We start from the raw sequence: 20,033 nt of genomic DNA on the forward strand, positions 1-20,033 counted from the left end.
CTATTTAAATCATGCAAGTAATGCAATTTTAAATGGTTATCGAATCAACCAACAATGGTCCCAATCATCTCCCTCCTGATTTGTGCATGGAAGAATCCTGCACATATGGAACTCCTATTGTCAAACAGAAAGGGAACTTCAGAGTCTTCAAAAGGACCATCCATCTCCAGACCCTGCAAAGTCCTCTCCATGAGGAATGAGGGGTGGAGTTAGGACAAGCTGGAGAAAATTCACATTATGGAAAAGTTACAGTTCCAGGCTACATCTCTCACCCTATTCTGAGTGTATCAAGTGCTAAAACACCTATCCTTGTGCCCCATACTAGGGGTACATAGGGTTGTAACGGACAAACAGTTCTCAGTTACTTCTCTACTGTAGAAGTTCCATGGAAACCCAACTCCAAAGCAGAAGGGATGGAGGACAGGAAGTAGAGCACTCATATGGACAAACATCAAGAAGAACTCCAGTCACTGTATAAGTTAAATAAACTTTCCTTCTTCACTTAATGTCCCTGTGGATGCTCCACTTCAGGTGATTCCCAAGTAGTACTCAGAGGTGGTGGGTGCTTTGGAGAAGGATCTAAAACTGACTGGAAGATGGCAGTCCCAAACACAGCATCTATGCAAGATGCATGCACTAGAGCAGAGTGCTTTGAGAAATGTGTGGATGGAGGCCCATGTGGAAGCTTTGCAGATTTCTGAAAATAGGAACGTTCTTTAGTAGGGTAACAGAAGTGGCCTGCAATCTGATGGAATGAACTTAGAAGGGAATGGAATATTAGCAGCTTTGTATCAAAGGAGAAAGTCTCTGGGGCACCAGTGCTCCTGTAACTCTATCTGTGACAGAAACAAATAACGGAAGAGGGGCCTGAAAGGGTTTAGTCCTGTCTAAACAGAAGGACAACAGCCTTCTAACATCCAAGGTGTGAAGGATGTCATCGTCCCTAGTCTAATGATGTTTATGGTGAAAAACTGGGAGATGACTAGCCTGATTGATACAAAAATCCATGACGACCTCAGGTTAGAACCATTGATATGGCCAGAGGAGTACCTTGTCTTTAAAGAAAACAGTGTAGCCATCAAAGCCCCTAACTCATCAACTTTCCAAGCAGAGGTGACTGTCAACAAGAAAGCGGTCTTCCTGACTAGGGCATAAGAGCGAATACATGGCCAGCAGTTCAAAGGGAGGTTGCATCAGAGTTAATGACGAAGTCCAAATCCCAGGATGGGGGCTCCCTGACATATGGAAACAGGTTAGATAACCCTTTGATGAACCCAGAAGTTGCAGGATGATCACACCAAAACCCCAGCACTGAACATCATGACAGACACTAGATGAACTTTAACAGAGCTCAGAGAAAGGCCTGTATTCTTCAAATCAACAAGGTACTCTAGGATTTCTGAGAGGTGAGAGTCAGTAGGAGACAAGTATTGTAGGTTTCAGACTAACAGCCGTGTTAGTCTGTATTTGCAAAAAGAAAAGGAGTACTTGTGGCACCTTAGAGACTAACCAATTTATTTGAGCATAAGCTTTCGTGAGCATCCAATGAAGTGAGCTGTAGCTCACGAAAGCTTATGCTCAAATAAATTGGTTAGTCTCTAAGGTGCCACAAGTATTGTAGGGTACACTAACGGTAAAATCTCTTCCATTTCTGCCCATAAGTTTTCTCTAGCGGATTCTTTTCTACTATTCAACAGAACCTCTTGAATCTCTGTAAAACAGGAGAGTTCTATCCCCAACAGGCAATCAGGCACCAAGCCTTGAGTCACAGAGCATTCGGGTTGGGGTAAAGAATATTTTCTGAGTCCTCTGTGAGTAGGTTGGGTGTTAATGGAAGGTTGATAGCAGAAATACAGAAAAGCCTTCGTTCTGAAGTTAAAGAACAAGTTTCAAGCACTTGCAGACCTTGATGAAGGGGAAGGTAATGCAGATGAGGAGAACAACAAGAAGTGGGACAAAGTAACATCAATTTATAAACAGAGCAGTGAAGCCTGTCTACGCTACAGGAAGAAGAGGATTACACCCAGCATATGGACCACCACAGAAACCAGACGAGCCCTGAAGAAAAAAGTTTTAGACAAAATCCCAGAAGCTAAAGGACAAATATCACGAGCAGTATAGCAAGGCACACCAGGAGGTTAAACGTCTTGTAGGAGCGGACAAACGGCATTATACTGATAATCTGGCAACACAAGCAGAGAATGCAGCTGCTCGTGGTGAACAAGGAACCATATACAAAATGACGCGGCTTATCAGTGGTAAACAGCAGACACCAACAAACACTCATCACGAACAAACAAGGACACCTACTAACAACTGAAAAAGAACAAGAAATACGCTGGAAAGAGCATTTCAAAGAATTGCTGAACAGGGAGCCACCTAAAGAGGAAGCAAACATCCAGGAGGCAGAAGATGATCTTGATATCAGCACAGACACCCCAACTAAGGAAGAGATCATTCAAGCTATCAAATCCTTAAAAAATGGGAAAGCTCCTAGCAAGGATAACTTGAATGCAGAATTGTTCAAGGTAAATCCTAAATTAGCAGCATCTATCCTGGCCCCTCTATTTATATCAGTCTGGGAAAGGGAAAAAGTGCCAAATGAGTGGACCAATGAGGTTATAGCGAAGATACCAAAGAAAGGAACTCTCGGTGATTGTAATAACTGGCATAGTATCACACTTTTATCTGTGCCACGCAAAGTGTTGTGTAAGATCATAGTCCAGCATATATCAGAGGCAGTTGATTGTGTTCTCAGAAAAGAGCAAGCCGGTTTTCAGACAGGTGATATACACAGACCAGATCTTCACTCTACGAAACATAATAGAAAACAGTGCTTAGAATGGCAATGGCAACTCTACATAAATTTCATAGACTTTGAGAAGGCTTTTGATAGCATTCACAAGACCAGCCTATAGCGCATTCTGCAGGCATATGGAATTCCTTTCCGTATAATCAACGTCATCAAAAGATTCTATTTCAACTTTACATGCAGTGTTGATCACGAGCTCAGTTTTGAAGTCAAAACAGGAGTACGTCAGGGTGTCTCATGTCTGCAATCCTCCAACATTGTCATCGAATGGGTAACGCGGTGTACAACAGAAGACACGCCAAGAGGCAGTAAATGGACACTTCTCATGCCCTGAAGACCTGGACTTTGCAGATGATGTTGCTCTCCTATCACATAACCAACACCATATACAAGAAAAAACACTTCTGATGTACATATTTTGACGGAACAATGGGTTTCAGCAGATCATGGCCTTTCATAGGATATCTTACATGACATGCTTTGTATAAAATATATCATAATTATATGATGGAGTGCATACGTGGCTCCAGGGTGGTGCTTTGAGGTACAGAGTGCAACAGGAGACAATAGTTCTTCTCACTCCCTAATTTCTGTCCAAAATTACTTCAATTATAAACCCAGGTCTGATTTGCCAGCACCCAGACGGCGCCACACAGAACCCTAGTACTGTTGATGGAATTCTGCTCCAGAAAGTTTAAAATGTTAAAATTCTGCATGTGTTATTTTGACAAAATAACACATTTTCCATTATTTTGGTAATTTATTTCAAAGTACTTTTCAACAAATTATTGAAAATGGTGTGATTATATTGTGTTATTTTGACAAATAAAACATGCAGAATTTTAAAATATTGTGTGCAGAATTTTTAATATTTTGGTGCCAAATTTTTAATTGTTTGGCGCAGAATTCCCTCAGGAATAAATCTAGCCAGGTGTGGGGCGCCACATGCTGCTATGCTGAGTGATAACAGTGCCTGGAGGGGTTTGCTGGTTGTCACTAGCAAAGCACTGAGAGAGGCAGCCAGGCTGGCGAGTTAAGAGGGCACAACGGTTCCCCAGTTCCAGGTTGCATCCTGGGGAGTCTGTCACATCTCCAAAGTCCAAAAGGGGGACAGACAATGATGGAGTAGCAGGTTGTTCATTTGCAAGGAACTAGTCAGTACCTGTGAGTGATGTGGCACAAGGGATAAAGCAGGTCATGGGATTGGCAGTGTTCCATCACTGAATGAAAACTCAGATTCGTCAGAGATTAACAGGTCTCTGGAGAATTTGAATTCCTGCAGTACTGGGTGGCTCTATGAAGAACTCTGACAAGTCTCAGCAGCAGCAACCTGTGATACTGAGAGTGATGCAGAATTCGCCAGTATCAGCTAACTGATGGATCTGGGTACCATATGCAGCGATGAGGAAGTGAAGGTCACAGTTGGTACCATCTTCCTCAGCACAGAGCCTCTGGAGTCTCCTAGCACCTTGATCCTGCTTATATGGTACCTAATGCTAGATTTAGATATAGAGGGACCCTCAGTACAGAGAATCCTTGAAACCTCAGCAATGCCTTTTGTGGCACTTCCAGTATGGCAGGTCTCTTAGGGCCCAACTTCTTTCTGAGGAGATTTAGGGCTTCTCTTGACAGAGGACTTCATGCTATCACTTGCAGATCTCTCTTTTTTTTTTTTTTAAGAGGACAATCAAGCTTCAGAGGTAATGGGACACTGTGGTCACTTGATGACCACTGAATGGGGGAAGAAGGGGCACAGGTCTGGGTCTGATGCCTGTCAGAGGGAGCATTCCATCATGAGAGTCTAAGCTTACCTCCCTCTCTTTCCTGAAATGACTCTTGAATCGTAAACAGATCGTGCCCTTGGACAGCACTTGAGTATCCCTTAAGCAGCAGATACAGTGCAAATGGCCATCTCTAACTGGTGAGGACTCCCAACAAGTGAGGCAATGCTTGAATCCTGTGGATTTAGTTATGACCCAAGAAAAAAGGCTCCTTCAAGAAAGGAAAGTTCCCACAAGGAAGGAAGGAAAGTTGTTGGGAGAGTAGGGGGGAAAGGTTTGTTAAAAGCCTCCTGGGAAAAAAAATAATAAAGCTATTGAAACTAGTTTATTAGTACAAATTAAACTAAAGGTTAAGTACACTATCAAGTACAAATTGCATAGTTAGCAAAACAAGGCAGCACAATCAGACAGTTTGTCTCAGGCCAAGGCAGTTAAGAAGGAACTGAAGGTAGCTCATCCGCCATAGCCCTATATAGTCTTGTTGGGGTCCCAGGGTAAGTCGAGGGGATGGAAGGCCATGAGTGTCGAGGAAGTCTCTTTGCTCAACCCCCCTTCACAGAATTCAGTCCTAGCTGGCCTGAGAAAGCCCTTGTACTCCCAAAATCATGCTGCAGCTGCAGATAGAGCTGTTTTGTGTAGGTTTTGCTAGCGCCAAGTTAGGATAACGGCAGGAATCAGCTACAAGGACATAACTGCTTACTTGCCTCATTAATCGCAAGGCTAAGCAGGCTTTGCTGTTGTTTTGAATTGCTAAAATGCTCATTAAAGGTTGCCGGAAAGAGTATGGTTGTAACCCATATAAGGCAAAGCAGTTTTACTTGGCTGATGTGTAATGCAATAGAGATAAGGAGTATAAAGGTATGTGAGACTGCCTGCTCAGTGTGCAGGATTTGAGATTCTTTTCTCCCTGTACCTTCTTTGGAGCTCCAAATAAACTTTTCTGCTTCTCCACCCCGTTGTGTTTATTGGGTGATGCACACTGGGCAACGAACTGCTGCTGTTGCTTGCCTCTGGCACTGGGTGCCGGCAACAGTCTCAGTACAGGACACGAGGATAGATGGGGGCGTGTGTGGATCAAGCAGGCGTTGCTGCTGAAAATCTCCCATCAAAAGCAAAAGGAGGTGCATGCACACCTGACCTGGAGAACCCACAGGGCACTAATCAAAGAAAAGTTAGGCTCAGTTCTAAAGTGATTAAAAATGGCTCGGGGGGGGAGGGGGGGAGGGAGTCCATTTTTATTGGTCAATCAGTCATTTCCAGGTCAAATTTGTTCAGTAAGCAAGTAAAAACACACCTGTCAGCTCGGCAAACACAACCTGGCCTCTGAAAAATGAGCTGTTTTCTTTCTTGTTCACATACCACTCCACTAAAGATTCTGCAGATACAGTGCTGTTTTCAATCACACCTGTGCAACTCCTATTGTCAACATATTAGATGAAGGTAGAATTTGGTACTGCAATTAGAACTTAGCTGTAAAAGTGCACTGTTAAGAACCCAAATTTAGCATGAAAACTTTTTTCTGAAACTGAATTACCAAGCACCATGCACATCTATGGTCTATCTTAGGTATTTATATCTCCATCATTAACATAGAATCAGAGCACCTTTAGTGGATTTATCCTCACAATAACCCTGAGGTAGGGAAGCACTATGATCCCCATTTAATCCACACAAATTGGATGTACAAGTAGACTAAGCAACCTGCCAAAAATCACACGAAAAATCCATGGCAAAGTAACTGAACCCAGACCAGTTACCATATTGTTGTACCATTCTTCGTTCTTTATGTTGCTATAAAAAAAAACAGTAGAAAAAACAAAATATTTTATCAATAATGTGCTGTTCAGTTCCTTCCCAAAAGTTTTCTTAAGTAAAACCAATGGATGTAAGGCAGAAACAAAGCACTGTGGAACTTCACAGACACAAAGATTGGCACAGTGCTAAATAATGAGGACAGGGCAGTCATACAGAGCTATCTGGACTGCTTGATAAGCCAGGCCCATTAAAATAAAAAGCATTTAAATAAACCCAAATGCAAAGATATACATATAGGAAAAAGGAATGCAAACCACACTTACAGAATGGGGGACTTTATCCTGGAAAGCAGCGACTCTGAAAAGGATTCAGAGCTCACAGCAGACAAGAAACAGAATACCCACCCCATAACAAGGCTGCAACAAATGGGCTAATATGATCCTTAGTGGTGTAAACAGGGGAGTAGCAATGAGGAGTAAAGGTCTGTACATGTCATCAGTGAAAATAACAAAGGAACACTGCATCCAGTTCTGGTGTCCATATGGAGAAGGAGCAGAATGCAGCCTCAAATATGATTCAAGGACTCAAGAAAATGCCCTACAGTGAATGATTTAAAGAGCCTAATCTGTTTATTGAAAAGAAAATCAAGAGGTGAATTCACTAGTGTGTAACTTTGGTTGGAGAAAATACTAGGTACTAAAAGGTTGTTTAATCTAGGAAAGAAAAGCATAACAAGAACCAACCACAGGAAGCTGAAGCCAGACAACTTAACAACAGAAGTCAGGCACACACTTAACAGTGAGAGTGATTAACCACTGGAACAAACTATCAAGGGAAATGGAGGCTTGTCCATTTCTGGATGTCTTCAGAATCAAGGCTGGATGCCTTCCCTGAAGATAGGTTTTAGCCAAACAAATTATGCTTTAGTCAAATATAAGTTAGTGGACTCAATACAGAGATAACTGGGTGAGATTTAATGGCCTGTGAGATACAGCAAGTAAGATTAGACCATCTAATGATCCCTTCGGGCCTTAAATTCTATGAATTGTGAAGACCTGAAAATTTGGTTCTAAGAGATGATTGCTAAGTGTGTGGTTCTCGTTTTCTGGTGCTCATCCTAACACTCACAGGTGGCCTGACTCAAGTGCTAAGCTCTCAACTTCAACAGAAGTCAATGAGATCAGCAGGTGCTCACTATACCTGATTTTTCAGAGGTAATGTCTCAAAATAAGTACCCAATCACTAAGATAGAATCAGAGGATTCTTTTGCACATTTTGGACAATCTATAAATGGAAAACTACTACTTCCTTATTTCAAAGATGCTAGGATATAAATTCATTAATTACTCCAAGGTACTAATATAGTATGGTTAATAAGTGCATTGGAAAAGCCCCTAAGATAGTTTAAAAAAAATTTATTCAGTGCATATTTGGATGGAGTGCAGTTAATAAATCATGGTCCTAAAAACTGAATGATGAAAATTAAGAGAAATATTGAATAGTTGTCTCATTCAATAAGCACTGAGCATCCAGTGTTACAAAGAAGGGAGGGTCCTACGGAAAAAAGAGTAAGCAATCATGTCACTAAAGATTGTATCATAACACCACATGTACACGAAGGCAGAACTGAAGTTCCATGGGCAAATTTAATTCTGGCATTTCCTAAGTTTTGAAAAAACATTAACATTAAAAGAAAGTAGTTTTTTGGCATATAATGTCTATAGGACCACAGATGTACCTAACACTTTATGAAAACAGATTAAGGACTGGATTCTCTGTACCAATAGATTATGATATAAAGAAAGATAGGGACAGAAGAAGATGAAAACACGGGGAGAGAGTGGAAGAAAAAGGAGAGAACTGTGGGGTAAGACAGCCACTTGGAAGACACATGCATGGCGCCTTCAAAGTTTGATACATTTTTTAATGAGATTCCAATGAAGAAGGGAGGGGTTTAAGAAGGGATCAAAAGAAGGAAGTATGGCAGATGGAATTAAGTGGAGCATTCCAGAGATAGAAGGCATAAAAATAAGGCATTTTTCATACCTAGATATCAGAAGTATTCCTCAGATAACAGTTCTGAAAAAGAAAAACTGATCCAAGGGCTTTTATATCACTGATTTGAAATTATAGGTAAAAATACTCTACCCAGCTCACAAAAAACTTGCCTCATTTCAGATTCTGCCTATACCAACCAACCATGTGGAGATGAGAAGCCAGAGATTCTCCAACAAAATCACCCCCATAGTGAAGGTGCAGAGCATCATGCAGAAGGACCTTGAACTACAAATGCTCACCCTAAAAGAAAAAAAGAATATGATGGGACAAGAGAACTCGACCAAGTAGGCATTCTATGGGTTACTAGTACATTCAGAGTCTGACCGTCTGAATCATGAAGTATAGAGTCTCCTTCTGGGCTTATGTTATATGGGTAGACACCAGGGCAAAGCCTGAAGTGTGATCCCTTATTAGAAGAGATGATTATTTTATAACTGCCTTGGCCCCATCTCTTATCAAGTCTTGATATATTTCCTCTGCTCTTAACTATGAAGAGAAACGTGAAATCCCCTTATGGGAGTCTGCAGGAGCTGGTCTTAACCGTCACATTCCATTAGTTACAAAATTAATATCCTTCCTAAATCTAACAGGACTAGGAAAATAGATCAATCTTCATTGCAGATTACTTGACAAAAGATGACAGTCGAGCTCAGCAGGACTGACAACACTAGAATTTCAGATGGTACTATCACAACACAATACCTCAAGACTACAGACGTCTGCAGGACATGGTTTCCCAGAAAGGGCAGGGTCATTTACCATGTTTTTCAAAAGCACTGTAAGTGCAGTTGAAGATTTTAACACACATTAGAAGGGCATATATGTTTCAGATTTTTTTTCCCTGTTTATAAATAAACCTGTTTTTAATAAAGTGGACAAATTAGTTAATGTTAACCAAGACGTTTCTTAAATTGTCATACTCTTGCTTTCCAGAGCTTTTTGGTAACAGGGAAGTACATACAGCAGGCACTAGAACGCATTTTTCTGTGTAAGAGAATGATAGAAGGCATACTGAGCTTCCTATAGCATCTATACATAAAATTGCAAGATGCCTAAATGTCGCTATTAGACCATGCAGAAGCTAATATTACAAAACTTAAAAAAGCAAAAATATAATTTGAAACTGATTACTGTAACTCTCAACCACACTGCAAGGCAGGAAGAATGCAAAAATGACTGGATAGCAAAAAGCAGGATACCCTGCAAACAGCTACACTGAGGCTTTCCACCTCTTCATACATTTAAGTTTGTCTTATTTCCCCTCTATATAGAAATTTTTTTTTAAATAAAAATGTTGATACAAAAAAGTAACACTTATTTAAAAGATTAGATAACAATCAGAGTTGGGGGCCAAAAGGGACAACCAGCTCATCTAGTGTGACCTCCTGTATATCACAGGCCACCAGCACCCCATAGCACTCATACACTAACCCAATCATCACTATCTTCTAAAGAAAGCAAGCATGCAATCATTAAGGAAAAAACTGATGTATCACAATGTGCTGCCTAAAATACTTACCACTCTTCAAAACGAGATATTATAATACAAACTGAAAAGACTGTTGAGTGTAATTTACAACACACCTTGGGAGGGAAAAATCCAGAATTATAGAGAGATGAAACTATTCAAAATGCAGTTCCTTTCAACATCCTCACTCCACCATAATGAGCTTTGTTTTATTAAAATTCACTTTTAATACTTACAAAATATATTGTTCACAAAAAACACTCCCTCAAAGCACGTACAGGAAAAAAAAAACACCTCTGCACAAACTTCCCTATCCTGATTCACTTGCATGCTTCAGCAGTAACCACCTGGGGTCAAGTGTTATTTTTGTTGTCAGAAGGGGGTCATGGTGCAATGAAGTTTGAGAATCGCCAAAAATCCCTACACAATGCAATTTCATCAAATCAGCTAATCCACTCCAAAATAAATGCACCCTGTCTAAAATTTAAAATATTTTAAAGATAGTGTTCTGAATCAAGACCACAAAAACAGACAAAAATGCCCTTTGGCATGTATAGTCAGGATTGTTCCACCTCTTCATTTGCCAAAACAAGATTTTTCTTCTAATTTCCAAAGCCCCACATATAAACTCTATGTTCCCACTGTATACCCAACACTTAAAGTCATATTTTTAAAATTACTCAATGCCTCATTTCATTTTGAATCACTCATAGTACATTTCATCACTTTAAACTGCTTTGACTTCAGTAGTAGTTATTCAAATTATGATTTTCTACATCTCCTTCCCTCAAAGCCCCTTTTCAACATTTACTAACAATTTTACAATGAATCAGTTTACTTGATTCCTCCACTACTTCCATCATTAATATAGTTTTAAATAGCACAGTGCATCAACATTTAACCTCTTAAGCCTTGTCAGAATTTCTACCACCCACCTTTTAAAAGTACACATCCTCTTGTGGTACACCTTGTGCACTAGTGTAAGACAAGAAACAGGACTAAAAATAAATGCATTCAGCTACTCATGAGGATTAACTAACATCACAATAAATTGAAAAGATTAAAACAATGTATAAATTAAAGAGAGTCTGCTACTATATCACTGATTCTCAAATATTCAGAAGTTACATAATTTGTTGAAAGCCTCATCTCTCTCACCAGAAGTTCGTCCAATAAGAGATGATATCTCACCCACCTTGTCTCTCTAATATCCTGGGATCAACACGGCTACAATGTTGAATTAAACAGCTTTTGTTGGTTTTCCAATAAAATACAATTATCCATGTATAATGTAATGTAGTCTGATAGTTTGAAACCAGAAAAATAAACTCTGAACAGGCTAGCAAATCTTATTTTACAAAAAGTATGGAGAATGTGGTCATATAATGCACATACCTTTCACAAGAAACACCAGTGTCTCATTATGTTATTAATATGGTTGTATAATCTATAATTCAGTCCATTATTTCTGGCTAAATATGACTAATGTATTTTCAAGCTGCATTCAGCACTGTAAGCAGTTCTGAAGCAATGAAACTAAAAAACTTTGGAATCTCAAGGTAAAAAGCATCCTAATGTTTTCAAAAATGACAAGTGCTGTTTGGCTTTTAGTGTGAAAAGCAAGCAAAAGTTTTCAAAGTCTGAAGGAAGTAAGCATCTTTATCATTCTTCATCAAACTTCATTTGATGAAGCATTCTTCATCAAACTGTGCGGAAGTGAGGGAGAGGGACCAAAAAAGAACTTGTATTAGTGGACAGCTTGCTACAGAGGATGTGCAGATATCCATTAAGAGGGTTGGATGTGCTGGCCTAACAGTATCCTTTGGCAACCAATCCAAAGAATTGATTCAAAACCAAGAAATCAGCTTCTTTTCATTAGGCAGTGTAATATGGAGGAATAAACATAAGAAGCAGGAAAGTGCTAAATTGAGGGAAAGGCACCTATAATGTTAAATTAATATATTTTATAGCTAAGGCTGCAAGTCTGTCACGAAAGTCACAGATTCCGTGACTTTCCATGACTCCTGCAGCAGCTGGTGATGGCTCAGCCCCTGGGCCAGCAGCAGCAATTTGGGTGTGTGGGAGGGGACTCAGGGCTAGTGGCAGGGGATTGGAGGATACATGGAGCACTTACCTCAGGGTGGGGAGCTCCCCGGCTCCAACTGGCATGGCCCCCCTGCAGCTCCTAGGCAGCGGAGGAGTTGGTCTGTGCTTCACATTGCACAAGCCCTCAGACCCCACCCCCGCAGCTCCTATTGGCTGTAGTTCCCAGCCAATGGGAGCTGTGGCAGCCAGCACTTCTGGCAGGAGCAGGGGAGCCCCTGCCTCCACCGCCTAGGAGCTGCAAGGACACAGAGCCGGGTAGGAAGCCCCTGGCAGGCCTGCCAAACACCCACCCCCCCCCCCCCCCGCACCAGCAGGGGTCCCAGGCCACGCACCGTAGCCCACTGCACCCCAGCGCCAGCAGAGGTCCCAGGCTGTGCACTGCAGTCTGCCACCCCCACCAGCAGGGGTCCTGGGGCTGTGCGCCACACCGCCACCCGGCCCCTCCTCCGCCAGCACCAGGAGGGATCCTGGGCCACCTCCCCCAGCACCAGGGGAGTCTCCAGACTGCCCCCCCCCCCAAGAGCACCCACGGCCTCCCCACCCAAGTTTTAGTCACAGTGGATATTTTTAGTAAAAGTCATGGACAGGTCATGGGCCCGTGAATTTCTGTTTACGGTTCGTGACCTGTTCATGACTTTACTAAAAGTAACTGTGACTAAAATATAGCCTTATTTATAGCAAATGAGTCAAAACTTAATTGAGCTTTTAAAAAACTAGATTCACTTTTCAATAATATGTCTAGATCAGGGGTTCTCAAACTGAGTCGGGACCCCAAAGTGGGTCACAACCCTGTTTCAATAGGGTCGCCAGGGCTGGCTTAGACTTGCTGAGGCCCAGGGCTAAAGCCCAAGCCCAAGCTCAAGCCCTGGGCAGTGGGGCTCAGGTTACAGGCCCTCTGCCTGGGGCTGAAGCCTTTTGGCTTCGGCTACCCTGCCCCCACCCCCTCACCAGGGGCAGTGGGGCTTGGGCTTTGCCCCCCCATGCCCTCTGCCCAAGGCAGTGGGGCTTGGATGGGCTCAGGCTTTGGTTCCCCCTCCTGGGGTCTTGTAGTAATTTCTGTTGTCAGAAGGGGGTCGCGGTGCAATGAAATTTGAGAACCCCTGGTCTAGATTACTAGGGAAGGTTTCAAACCACAATAGCACTGTTTTTAAGTTTCCTAATATTGCAGTCATCATAAAATAGAGGTTAAATGTAGATTTACCAAAGTTCATTTATCTTTTCAAATGATCTTAGTTTAATCAACTGTCAAGAAGTTTGACATTAGTCATAGCGCTATGTCAAATGCTTTAAAAAGCTTTTGTCTAATCATTTCTGATAATGGTGTACACTAAAACATCATTGTTAAAATACAGATAGTAACTAACCCTACGTAAGAAATATGAAACATCTTTACCTCTGCTTCAATACCTATTACTGAATCTTTTCAGCATGTGATACCTCACTCACTACTTTTAGATGACAACTAGTACAAATAACCTCCGAGTATACATTCATAAATTCTGTACATGATTCTTGAATAATCTATATTTAACTCTGCATTGGCAGTGCTTGGTCAATCTCATATTGCTCTGAATTCTAACTTTTCAAAACAAAGTAAAAAGCAAGCTTTTATCATAAATCTGACTATAACAGAGGCATTACTTACAGCTTCACTGTTACAACTGAGTTAAAAAAGATTCAAGTATCTTCATTATGCAAGAAAATTAGTGTATCATGCCCCAAATTACAGCATTCTCTGAATACAGAATGAAATTTTTGAGAATTTACAAGTCAACTTCTAAATCTGGTTATAGTTTAAATTATTTGAAATGGGTCCTTTAAAAAAAATTACTTACCCAAATGATTTTAATAATGGAACAGCAGCCTTCAGTTAAAACTTCACGTATAGTCTCTGTTAGCTTAATTACAACCTAATGCAGTCGAAGTTATTAACTACTGCATCTAGTTATGACTAGAATTGGATGGGAAAAAAGGATATTTTCAGCAAATATTTTAGAGAAAATGTTACCTTTTTAAATCAAAAACATTCAAAACTCAATTTTTCAGCCAGCTCTACTTATGACTACAGGCAGTGTGAGGTTAATAACTTAGGACACACTTAACTATTATGACAGTGGTAACTCAGACTACCAGCACTCTTCTACAGAGCAATTGCATGCCACAATTCTTTTGGTTGTAATGAGTTCGTGGTGAGATAAAGACTGGCTTTTTTTGGTCATGAGTTCTAATTGGGAGATTGCTTAGCTGCTGTCACTGCATTGGAAACAACTGTGTCTGCTCTTAAAATGTTCCGTGGATGACAATGGCAAATTAGGGCTAAATTCAGCAGTACTCTATAGTTGCTTGCACTGCTCCAATGACAAAGCAGCTGTAAATCTTATTTACCTGGCTAATATATTCCGGCTTCTTTGTGCTGCTCCGAAGTGATTCAAAGGAGCCAAAACATACCAGTGAACCTGGCCTTAATTTACAATTTTAAAATAGTTTAAGATTAATATACTACACATCTTTAACTCTGAGAAACCACAAGCTATCATCTTTAAGTTTGTTTCTTCTTTAAGGTAAGACATTTTTAATTTAAAAAAAAAAAATAATAAAACTCTGTTAAACCAGAGTTCCAAGAGAGGACATATCTGGAATTTAAGAGTAAAAATCATGGCAATCACTAATTATTCCAAAACCAACCATTATAAACCCAAACTCAGAATTAATGTTAAAAGAAATCCAAATGTGTTAAGGTGTGAAAACATACAGTTAAGACACCAGAACAACTTTAATTCTATTCTCTCACAACACCTTGCAATAACCATATAATTAAGGCTGAACCTGAATTTCCTAGGATGAATCTTTGTAGTCCCAGAACAGGTTAAACTGATTTTTAAGGCTCATGATGAGAAGAAAATATTAAAAAACAGAGAAACATGGAATCGCAGAAGCAAAAGCAGCAAGATTTTCACAGGTGCAGTCTGAAATATGACAGTTTATTGGTTATACAGCTTGGACCGAATCAGGTGGTGCACAAAAACACACACACACTAAAGGTCAGGACCCAGAGCCACCTACTGGCTAACAGATAAATCAGAAAGGTTGCATTATTCTTGTAGTTTGTAAAATTACTTCTCTCTTGTAGACACACTGGCTACAATTAATTATTGGATCCCTGTTCTTTCGAAAGGGGAAAATAATTTGAGTAAGTAAAGTCAAACTGTAAAAAAAAACACCCACTTAATTTTAATGTTTCACCAGCATTTACTAGTCAAGGAGTTGATTCACAGAGCTAATACTTCTATTGTGACTGGCTCTGCTCACTCTATGTCACAACTTAATTCAACTCGAGATTGTGAATCAATACAGCACCCTTCCAGCTCCTGTGCTTAGGAGGGTCTCCAAACAGAGACAGGTGAACATGTCACTGAAATCCTCAGCAATCTCCGAGGGGAAGAGTGAAAGATGCACGCAGACCCCGCTGAAACGAAAGGGATTCAACACAGCAACATTCTCCACTGTTGCGCACAAAGAAGCGGCCACCAGGGGGGTCCCCCACTGTGACCCAGCCTGGGGAGATGTGAGCACCCTACTTGCTCCTGCCTCTTAGGTCATTTTCATGTGGCGGTCCCAACACCCAGTTCCCCAGAAACTCACTGTTGACTCTGAGCACAGACGGGCCTAAGCTGTCAATGTACACATTAACGCCTATCCCCTTCAGTGCTGAATGGGAGAATCAGGCACTGCAGCCTCCCTGTGCAAGATGTAACATTTGCACATCCCTAAACTGCAGCCCATGGCAAGAAACAATCATGTGCAGGGTCAAGGCTGCCCTAATTCCAAATGGGGCTGTAAGCATTTTGGTTGGACCGGGCCCCATTCTGCCCCACCCCCGGTTCTGGGCAGTACCCCACTCCATACTGTCTCAGCAGCTGCTGCCACCACCACACACTGACCCCCACTCCCAGAAGCCAGAGAGTGGAGGGTTAGAACCCAGCTTGCACCAGCCATCTTACCCCAACAGCCCCACAGGGTTCCACCTAACCAACTCAGAGGCCATATGGGACCCACATCCGTCCTCCCCTCTCCCCACCACTGCTGCAGATTGCCTCATGCAACCTCCCACAGCTGCTGCTAGGCAGGACGGAGTATGTAGTGTGCCTGTGCCCTCATCTCATCTCCCTAGCACTTCACATACTCCCAGTGCTGCTGCTGGGCAAGAAGGCAATCTCCTGGGATAGCCCTCACCTCTGATCCTGCATCCTCCCCACCCCATGTATTACAGACCATGGGGGAGGGCACCTGTCTAGGATGAAGAGAATCGGTTGAAGGATGGCCCTCAAAGCGGGGACAGGGGCTTGTGTGAGGGGGAGAGCATAATACCTGGCACAAAGACAGAGTACCTAGCCCAGGGTTGCGGGGGAAGCAGACTTAGAAGGTGCACAGGTCCCCAACAAGAAGCCTTCTTGCCTTACGTCAAAGTACCTGGGCACGGAACCTGCCCTGGGGAGAGAACAATGACTGGGGAATGGGCACAGTATATGTCTGTCCATGGCAGACTAAAACTTAGATAGAGGACCTCACACCTGCCCAGGAGCCGAAGGCACCAGCTGTGTTATCTGTCTGGGGGTTAGAGAGTAGGTGCAACACATGCCAAGGCAGATCCAGTTGAGGAGAATTCCTTACCTGTCCCAGAGAACTGGATAGAGCACGAGACACATTAAGCACCCAGTGAGCTGGTTGGCAAATATTACATGTGCTAGCTAGGTAACAGAGGCAGGAGTAACAGCTCAGAGACACAGGTATGGGCAGAAGAGATGGGCACCTTACCTAACTGGGAGGCCCCAATGATGGTACATTAGCTGAGTGTATTGCCTTGGGGTGAGGGTGTAATACCACGTGGATGATCTCAGTTGCAGGGTTAGTGCATTACCCATCCAGATGGGGAGACAGCAAATTAGACATACTACCTATCAAAATCACCCTGCTAGGAGTAGTCACTAGGCCAGGTGATTTGTTTGGGGGACTCCAGCGAGGGAGGAGTAAGGTTGTGAGCTCTGTTCTCTGTGGCCCCCCGGGGAAAAGTGTAGGAATGGTATTTGCATGGAGGCTCTACTGAGGGAGGCATTACCTACCCCACAGCCCCAGGATTCGGGGGTGATCACCTCGCTGGCTGGCTCGTTATCTAACTCTGGGTCCTGGCGGGGGAGGGGCGCTACCTGCCAGTTGACTCCAGACGGGCGCATGGGTGCGTTACTTGCTCAGGTGGGAAGCTGGGGGGTTACCTCTGCGGACACCCTAGGTAGCAATGGGGGTACTTTACCATCCTGAATGGTCGCATTAGTCCTCTAGCATAGGACGGCCCTGGCAGCTAAGGAGAAGAGTGCATGACACGCCAGGTAGCTGCCTGGGGGAAGGGCGTCCCGCTTGGCCCGGGAGGGGCAGGCCCGGGGGTGCGTTACCTGCTCGCGTGGCTCCCCGGATCCCTGTCGCTCAGCGCCGCCGTGTAAATCTTCCGGTAGGTGTCGGCCAAGGCCCGGCCCGAGAGCAGCAGCTGGTAGCGGTCCCTGCAGCCTGGCGGTGGCGGCCCCGCCGCCCCCGGCAGCGCCCCGAGCCCCATGGCTGAGCTCTCCTCGGGCCCCCCGGCCTCCGCCGGGCAGGACCCGCGGGAAGAGGCGAAGAAGAAGAAGCCGCCCTCGGCCCCAGTCTCGGCGGCGGTCCCTGCGGCTGAGGCGGCCGCGCACATCCCCCTCCCCGCCCCCTGGCGGCTGAGCTGCCTCCCCGGCGAGACACAGACACAGGCGGCTCCCGCTGCCTTCACCGCCGGGGCCCGGCCATGGGGAGGCCGCAAACGCCAACACCGGCCCCGGCGCTGCTCATCCAACCGGGCCGGGGCAGGGGGCGCAGTGACGCCGCTTCCCCCAGCGGCCCCCTGCCGCCGCCGCCTCCTCCGGCTGGAGACCCGGCCGCAGCGCCCGCGCAGCCCCCTCCTGCCGGCGGAGGGCGGTCCCGGAAGGGCCGCGCTGGGGACCGGGGCGCGCGCTTGTGTATCCGCTGGGGTCCCGGGGGCCCCGCACCGCTCACTGGCTCCCTACGCCCGCTGCAGGGGGCGAGGCCGGCGCCGCTTCCCCTCGCGGAGTTTCTCTCACAGCCGCCGCCGCCCTCAGCGCAGCCACCTCGGCCCCACCCCCTCCGTGTGTCAGCCACACACGGCGGGACTGCGCAGGCGCGACAGGCCCCTCAACACCGCCCCCTCCCCGGGCAATCCAGGAGCGAGCCTTTCTGTTCTCTCGCGCGCTCGTACCTGCTGCGCTAGACAGCCGGCTCCCCCCTGCAGCGCCGAGCGGCGGACATAGGGGAGGCGGCTGCTGCTGCTCGCTCAGCCTTCCACAGCCCTATGCGTACGGGCATGCAAGTGCACTCGTCTACATACACAAAGTACGCATCACACTAATGCCTGAGGGCCCTAGCAGATGAGGGCTCAATTGTGGCAGGCACTTTATAAACATGCAGGCGCGGTATGGCAAATTCTAGCAGTTGGGACTTCAAGATAAACACCAAATATTACAAGAGTTGGCAACCCAGTCGTCAAAGCTTTAGATCTTCAGTGATTCCAGTCACAGAATTTAGTCCTTGATACAGAGTCCCAGCTTTCATTTTACAACTACCTTTCTAGTCCTTATAGTTGAAGAAATAACCTAAAGTGGGCATAATCCAATGGAGTAGTAGATTCCTGAGTTTGAAACAATGCATTTAAGAAGCGTGAACTGTCCTATTCACCTGTGAATTTCACAATTTTCTAACCCCAGAATTCATTTTTGCCATGGAATTCCCATTTTTGCTGCAGCCAGGGGCCTGGCATTTTGTTTGATCTCCCTGTGCTACCAGAATCTGCCTGCTGCTGCCTTTTTGTTTTCTAGCTTTCCTCACAAATGGTAATTAACTGGATAGGGAGCAAAACAATTAGTCAGATTTGGCACATGACTACCACAAGGGTCATGGCAGCCATCTTCCTTCTTGCTTCAGTTTTTACAGATTACCGCTAAACCATGATGACCTATAAAGATAAGGAAAAAGGAGAGGATGCCTAGATTCCACTTCACTGATACTTAGTGCCCTACAAAATTCACAGCCATGAAAAACGTGTCACGGACCATGAAATCTGGTCTTTTGTGTGCTTTTACCTTATACTATACAGATTTCATGGGGGAGACCAGTGTTTCTCAAATTGGGGGTCCTGACCCAAAAGGGAGTTGCTGGGGGGGTTGCAAGGTTATTTTAGGGGAGTAGCAGTATTGCCACCCTTACTTCGCTGCCTTCAGAGCTGGGTGGCCAGAGAGCAGTGGCTGGTGGCCGGGCACCCAGTTCTGAAGGCGGTGCCTTGCCAGCAGCAGCGCAAAAGTAAGGGTGGCAGCCACCATTCTCCAGCTGCCTAGCTCTGAAGTCAGCGACACTGCCAGCAGCAGTGCAGAAGTAAGTGTAGCAGTACCATAATCCCGCCTACAATAATCTTGTGACACACACCTCCCCCAACTCCTTTTTGGGTCAGGACCTGCACAATTACAACATCGTGAAATTTCAGATTTAAATAGCTGAAATCGTGAAATTTACAATTTTTAAAATCCTATGACAGTGAAATTGACCAAAATGGACAGTGAATTTGGTAAGGCCCTACTGATCCTGAAGTAAAAATGTCAGAATATAGTTCTGCCAACCCATAGATAGAAAGACTATATTTTTTGGAATATAATTTAATGTTTTCTACTCAGTCCCTCCAAAACACTCCTAATTATATGTATTTCAGTACAGTTAAAAATTGTGTTTCTGTTTTACTCTCAAATATCTATATATTTCAAATATTGACAGGTGTGGTTTCAATGAGATGTTATAAATCATTCTCCATATTTAAGTCTTTCTTTGTTCAAATTGTAAAAAAATTAACTGAATAACCCAAGGGTGGCAAAACTATGGCCCATGGGCCGGATCCGGCCCTTCAGGGCTTTGGATCCGGCCTGCGGGATTGCCACCCCAGTGGCGCCGCGGGCCCCGCGCCGCTCCCAGAAGCAGA

General features: G+C 44.1%; 1 protein-coding gene across 11 annotated transcripts in view; it reads right to left on the minus strand.

Moving 5' to 3' along the window:
• MYCBP2 (MYC binding protein 2) overlaps positions 1–17,715 on the minus strand; it is a 409,657-nt gene extending 391,942 nt beyond the window's left edge. For all 11 annotated transcript variants that reach the window (XM_074962231.1, XM_074962238.1, XM_074962204.1 and 8 more), the window contains exon 1: positions 17,428–17,715. In XM_074962231.1, coding sequence (XP_074818332.1) covers positions 17,428–17,711 — 284 coding nt within the window. In that variant the 5' untranslated portion in view covers positions 17,712–17,715. The remainder of the gene's footprint in view (positions 1–17,427) is intronic.
• Positions 17,716–20,033: the final 2,318 nt, after the last annotated feature.

Source organism: Natator depressus, chromosome 1, assembly GCF_965152275.1.
Source record: "Natator depressus isolate rNatDep1 chromosome 1, rNatDep2.hap1, whole genome shotgun sequence".
In the NCBI taxonomy this organism is placed as follows: Eukaryota; Metazoa; Chordata; order Testudines; family Cheloniidae; genus Natator; species Natator depressus.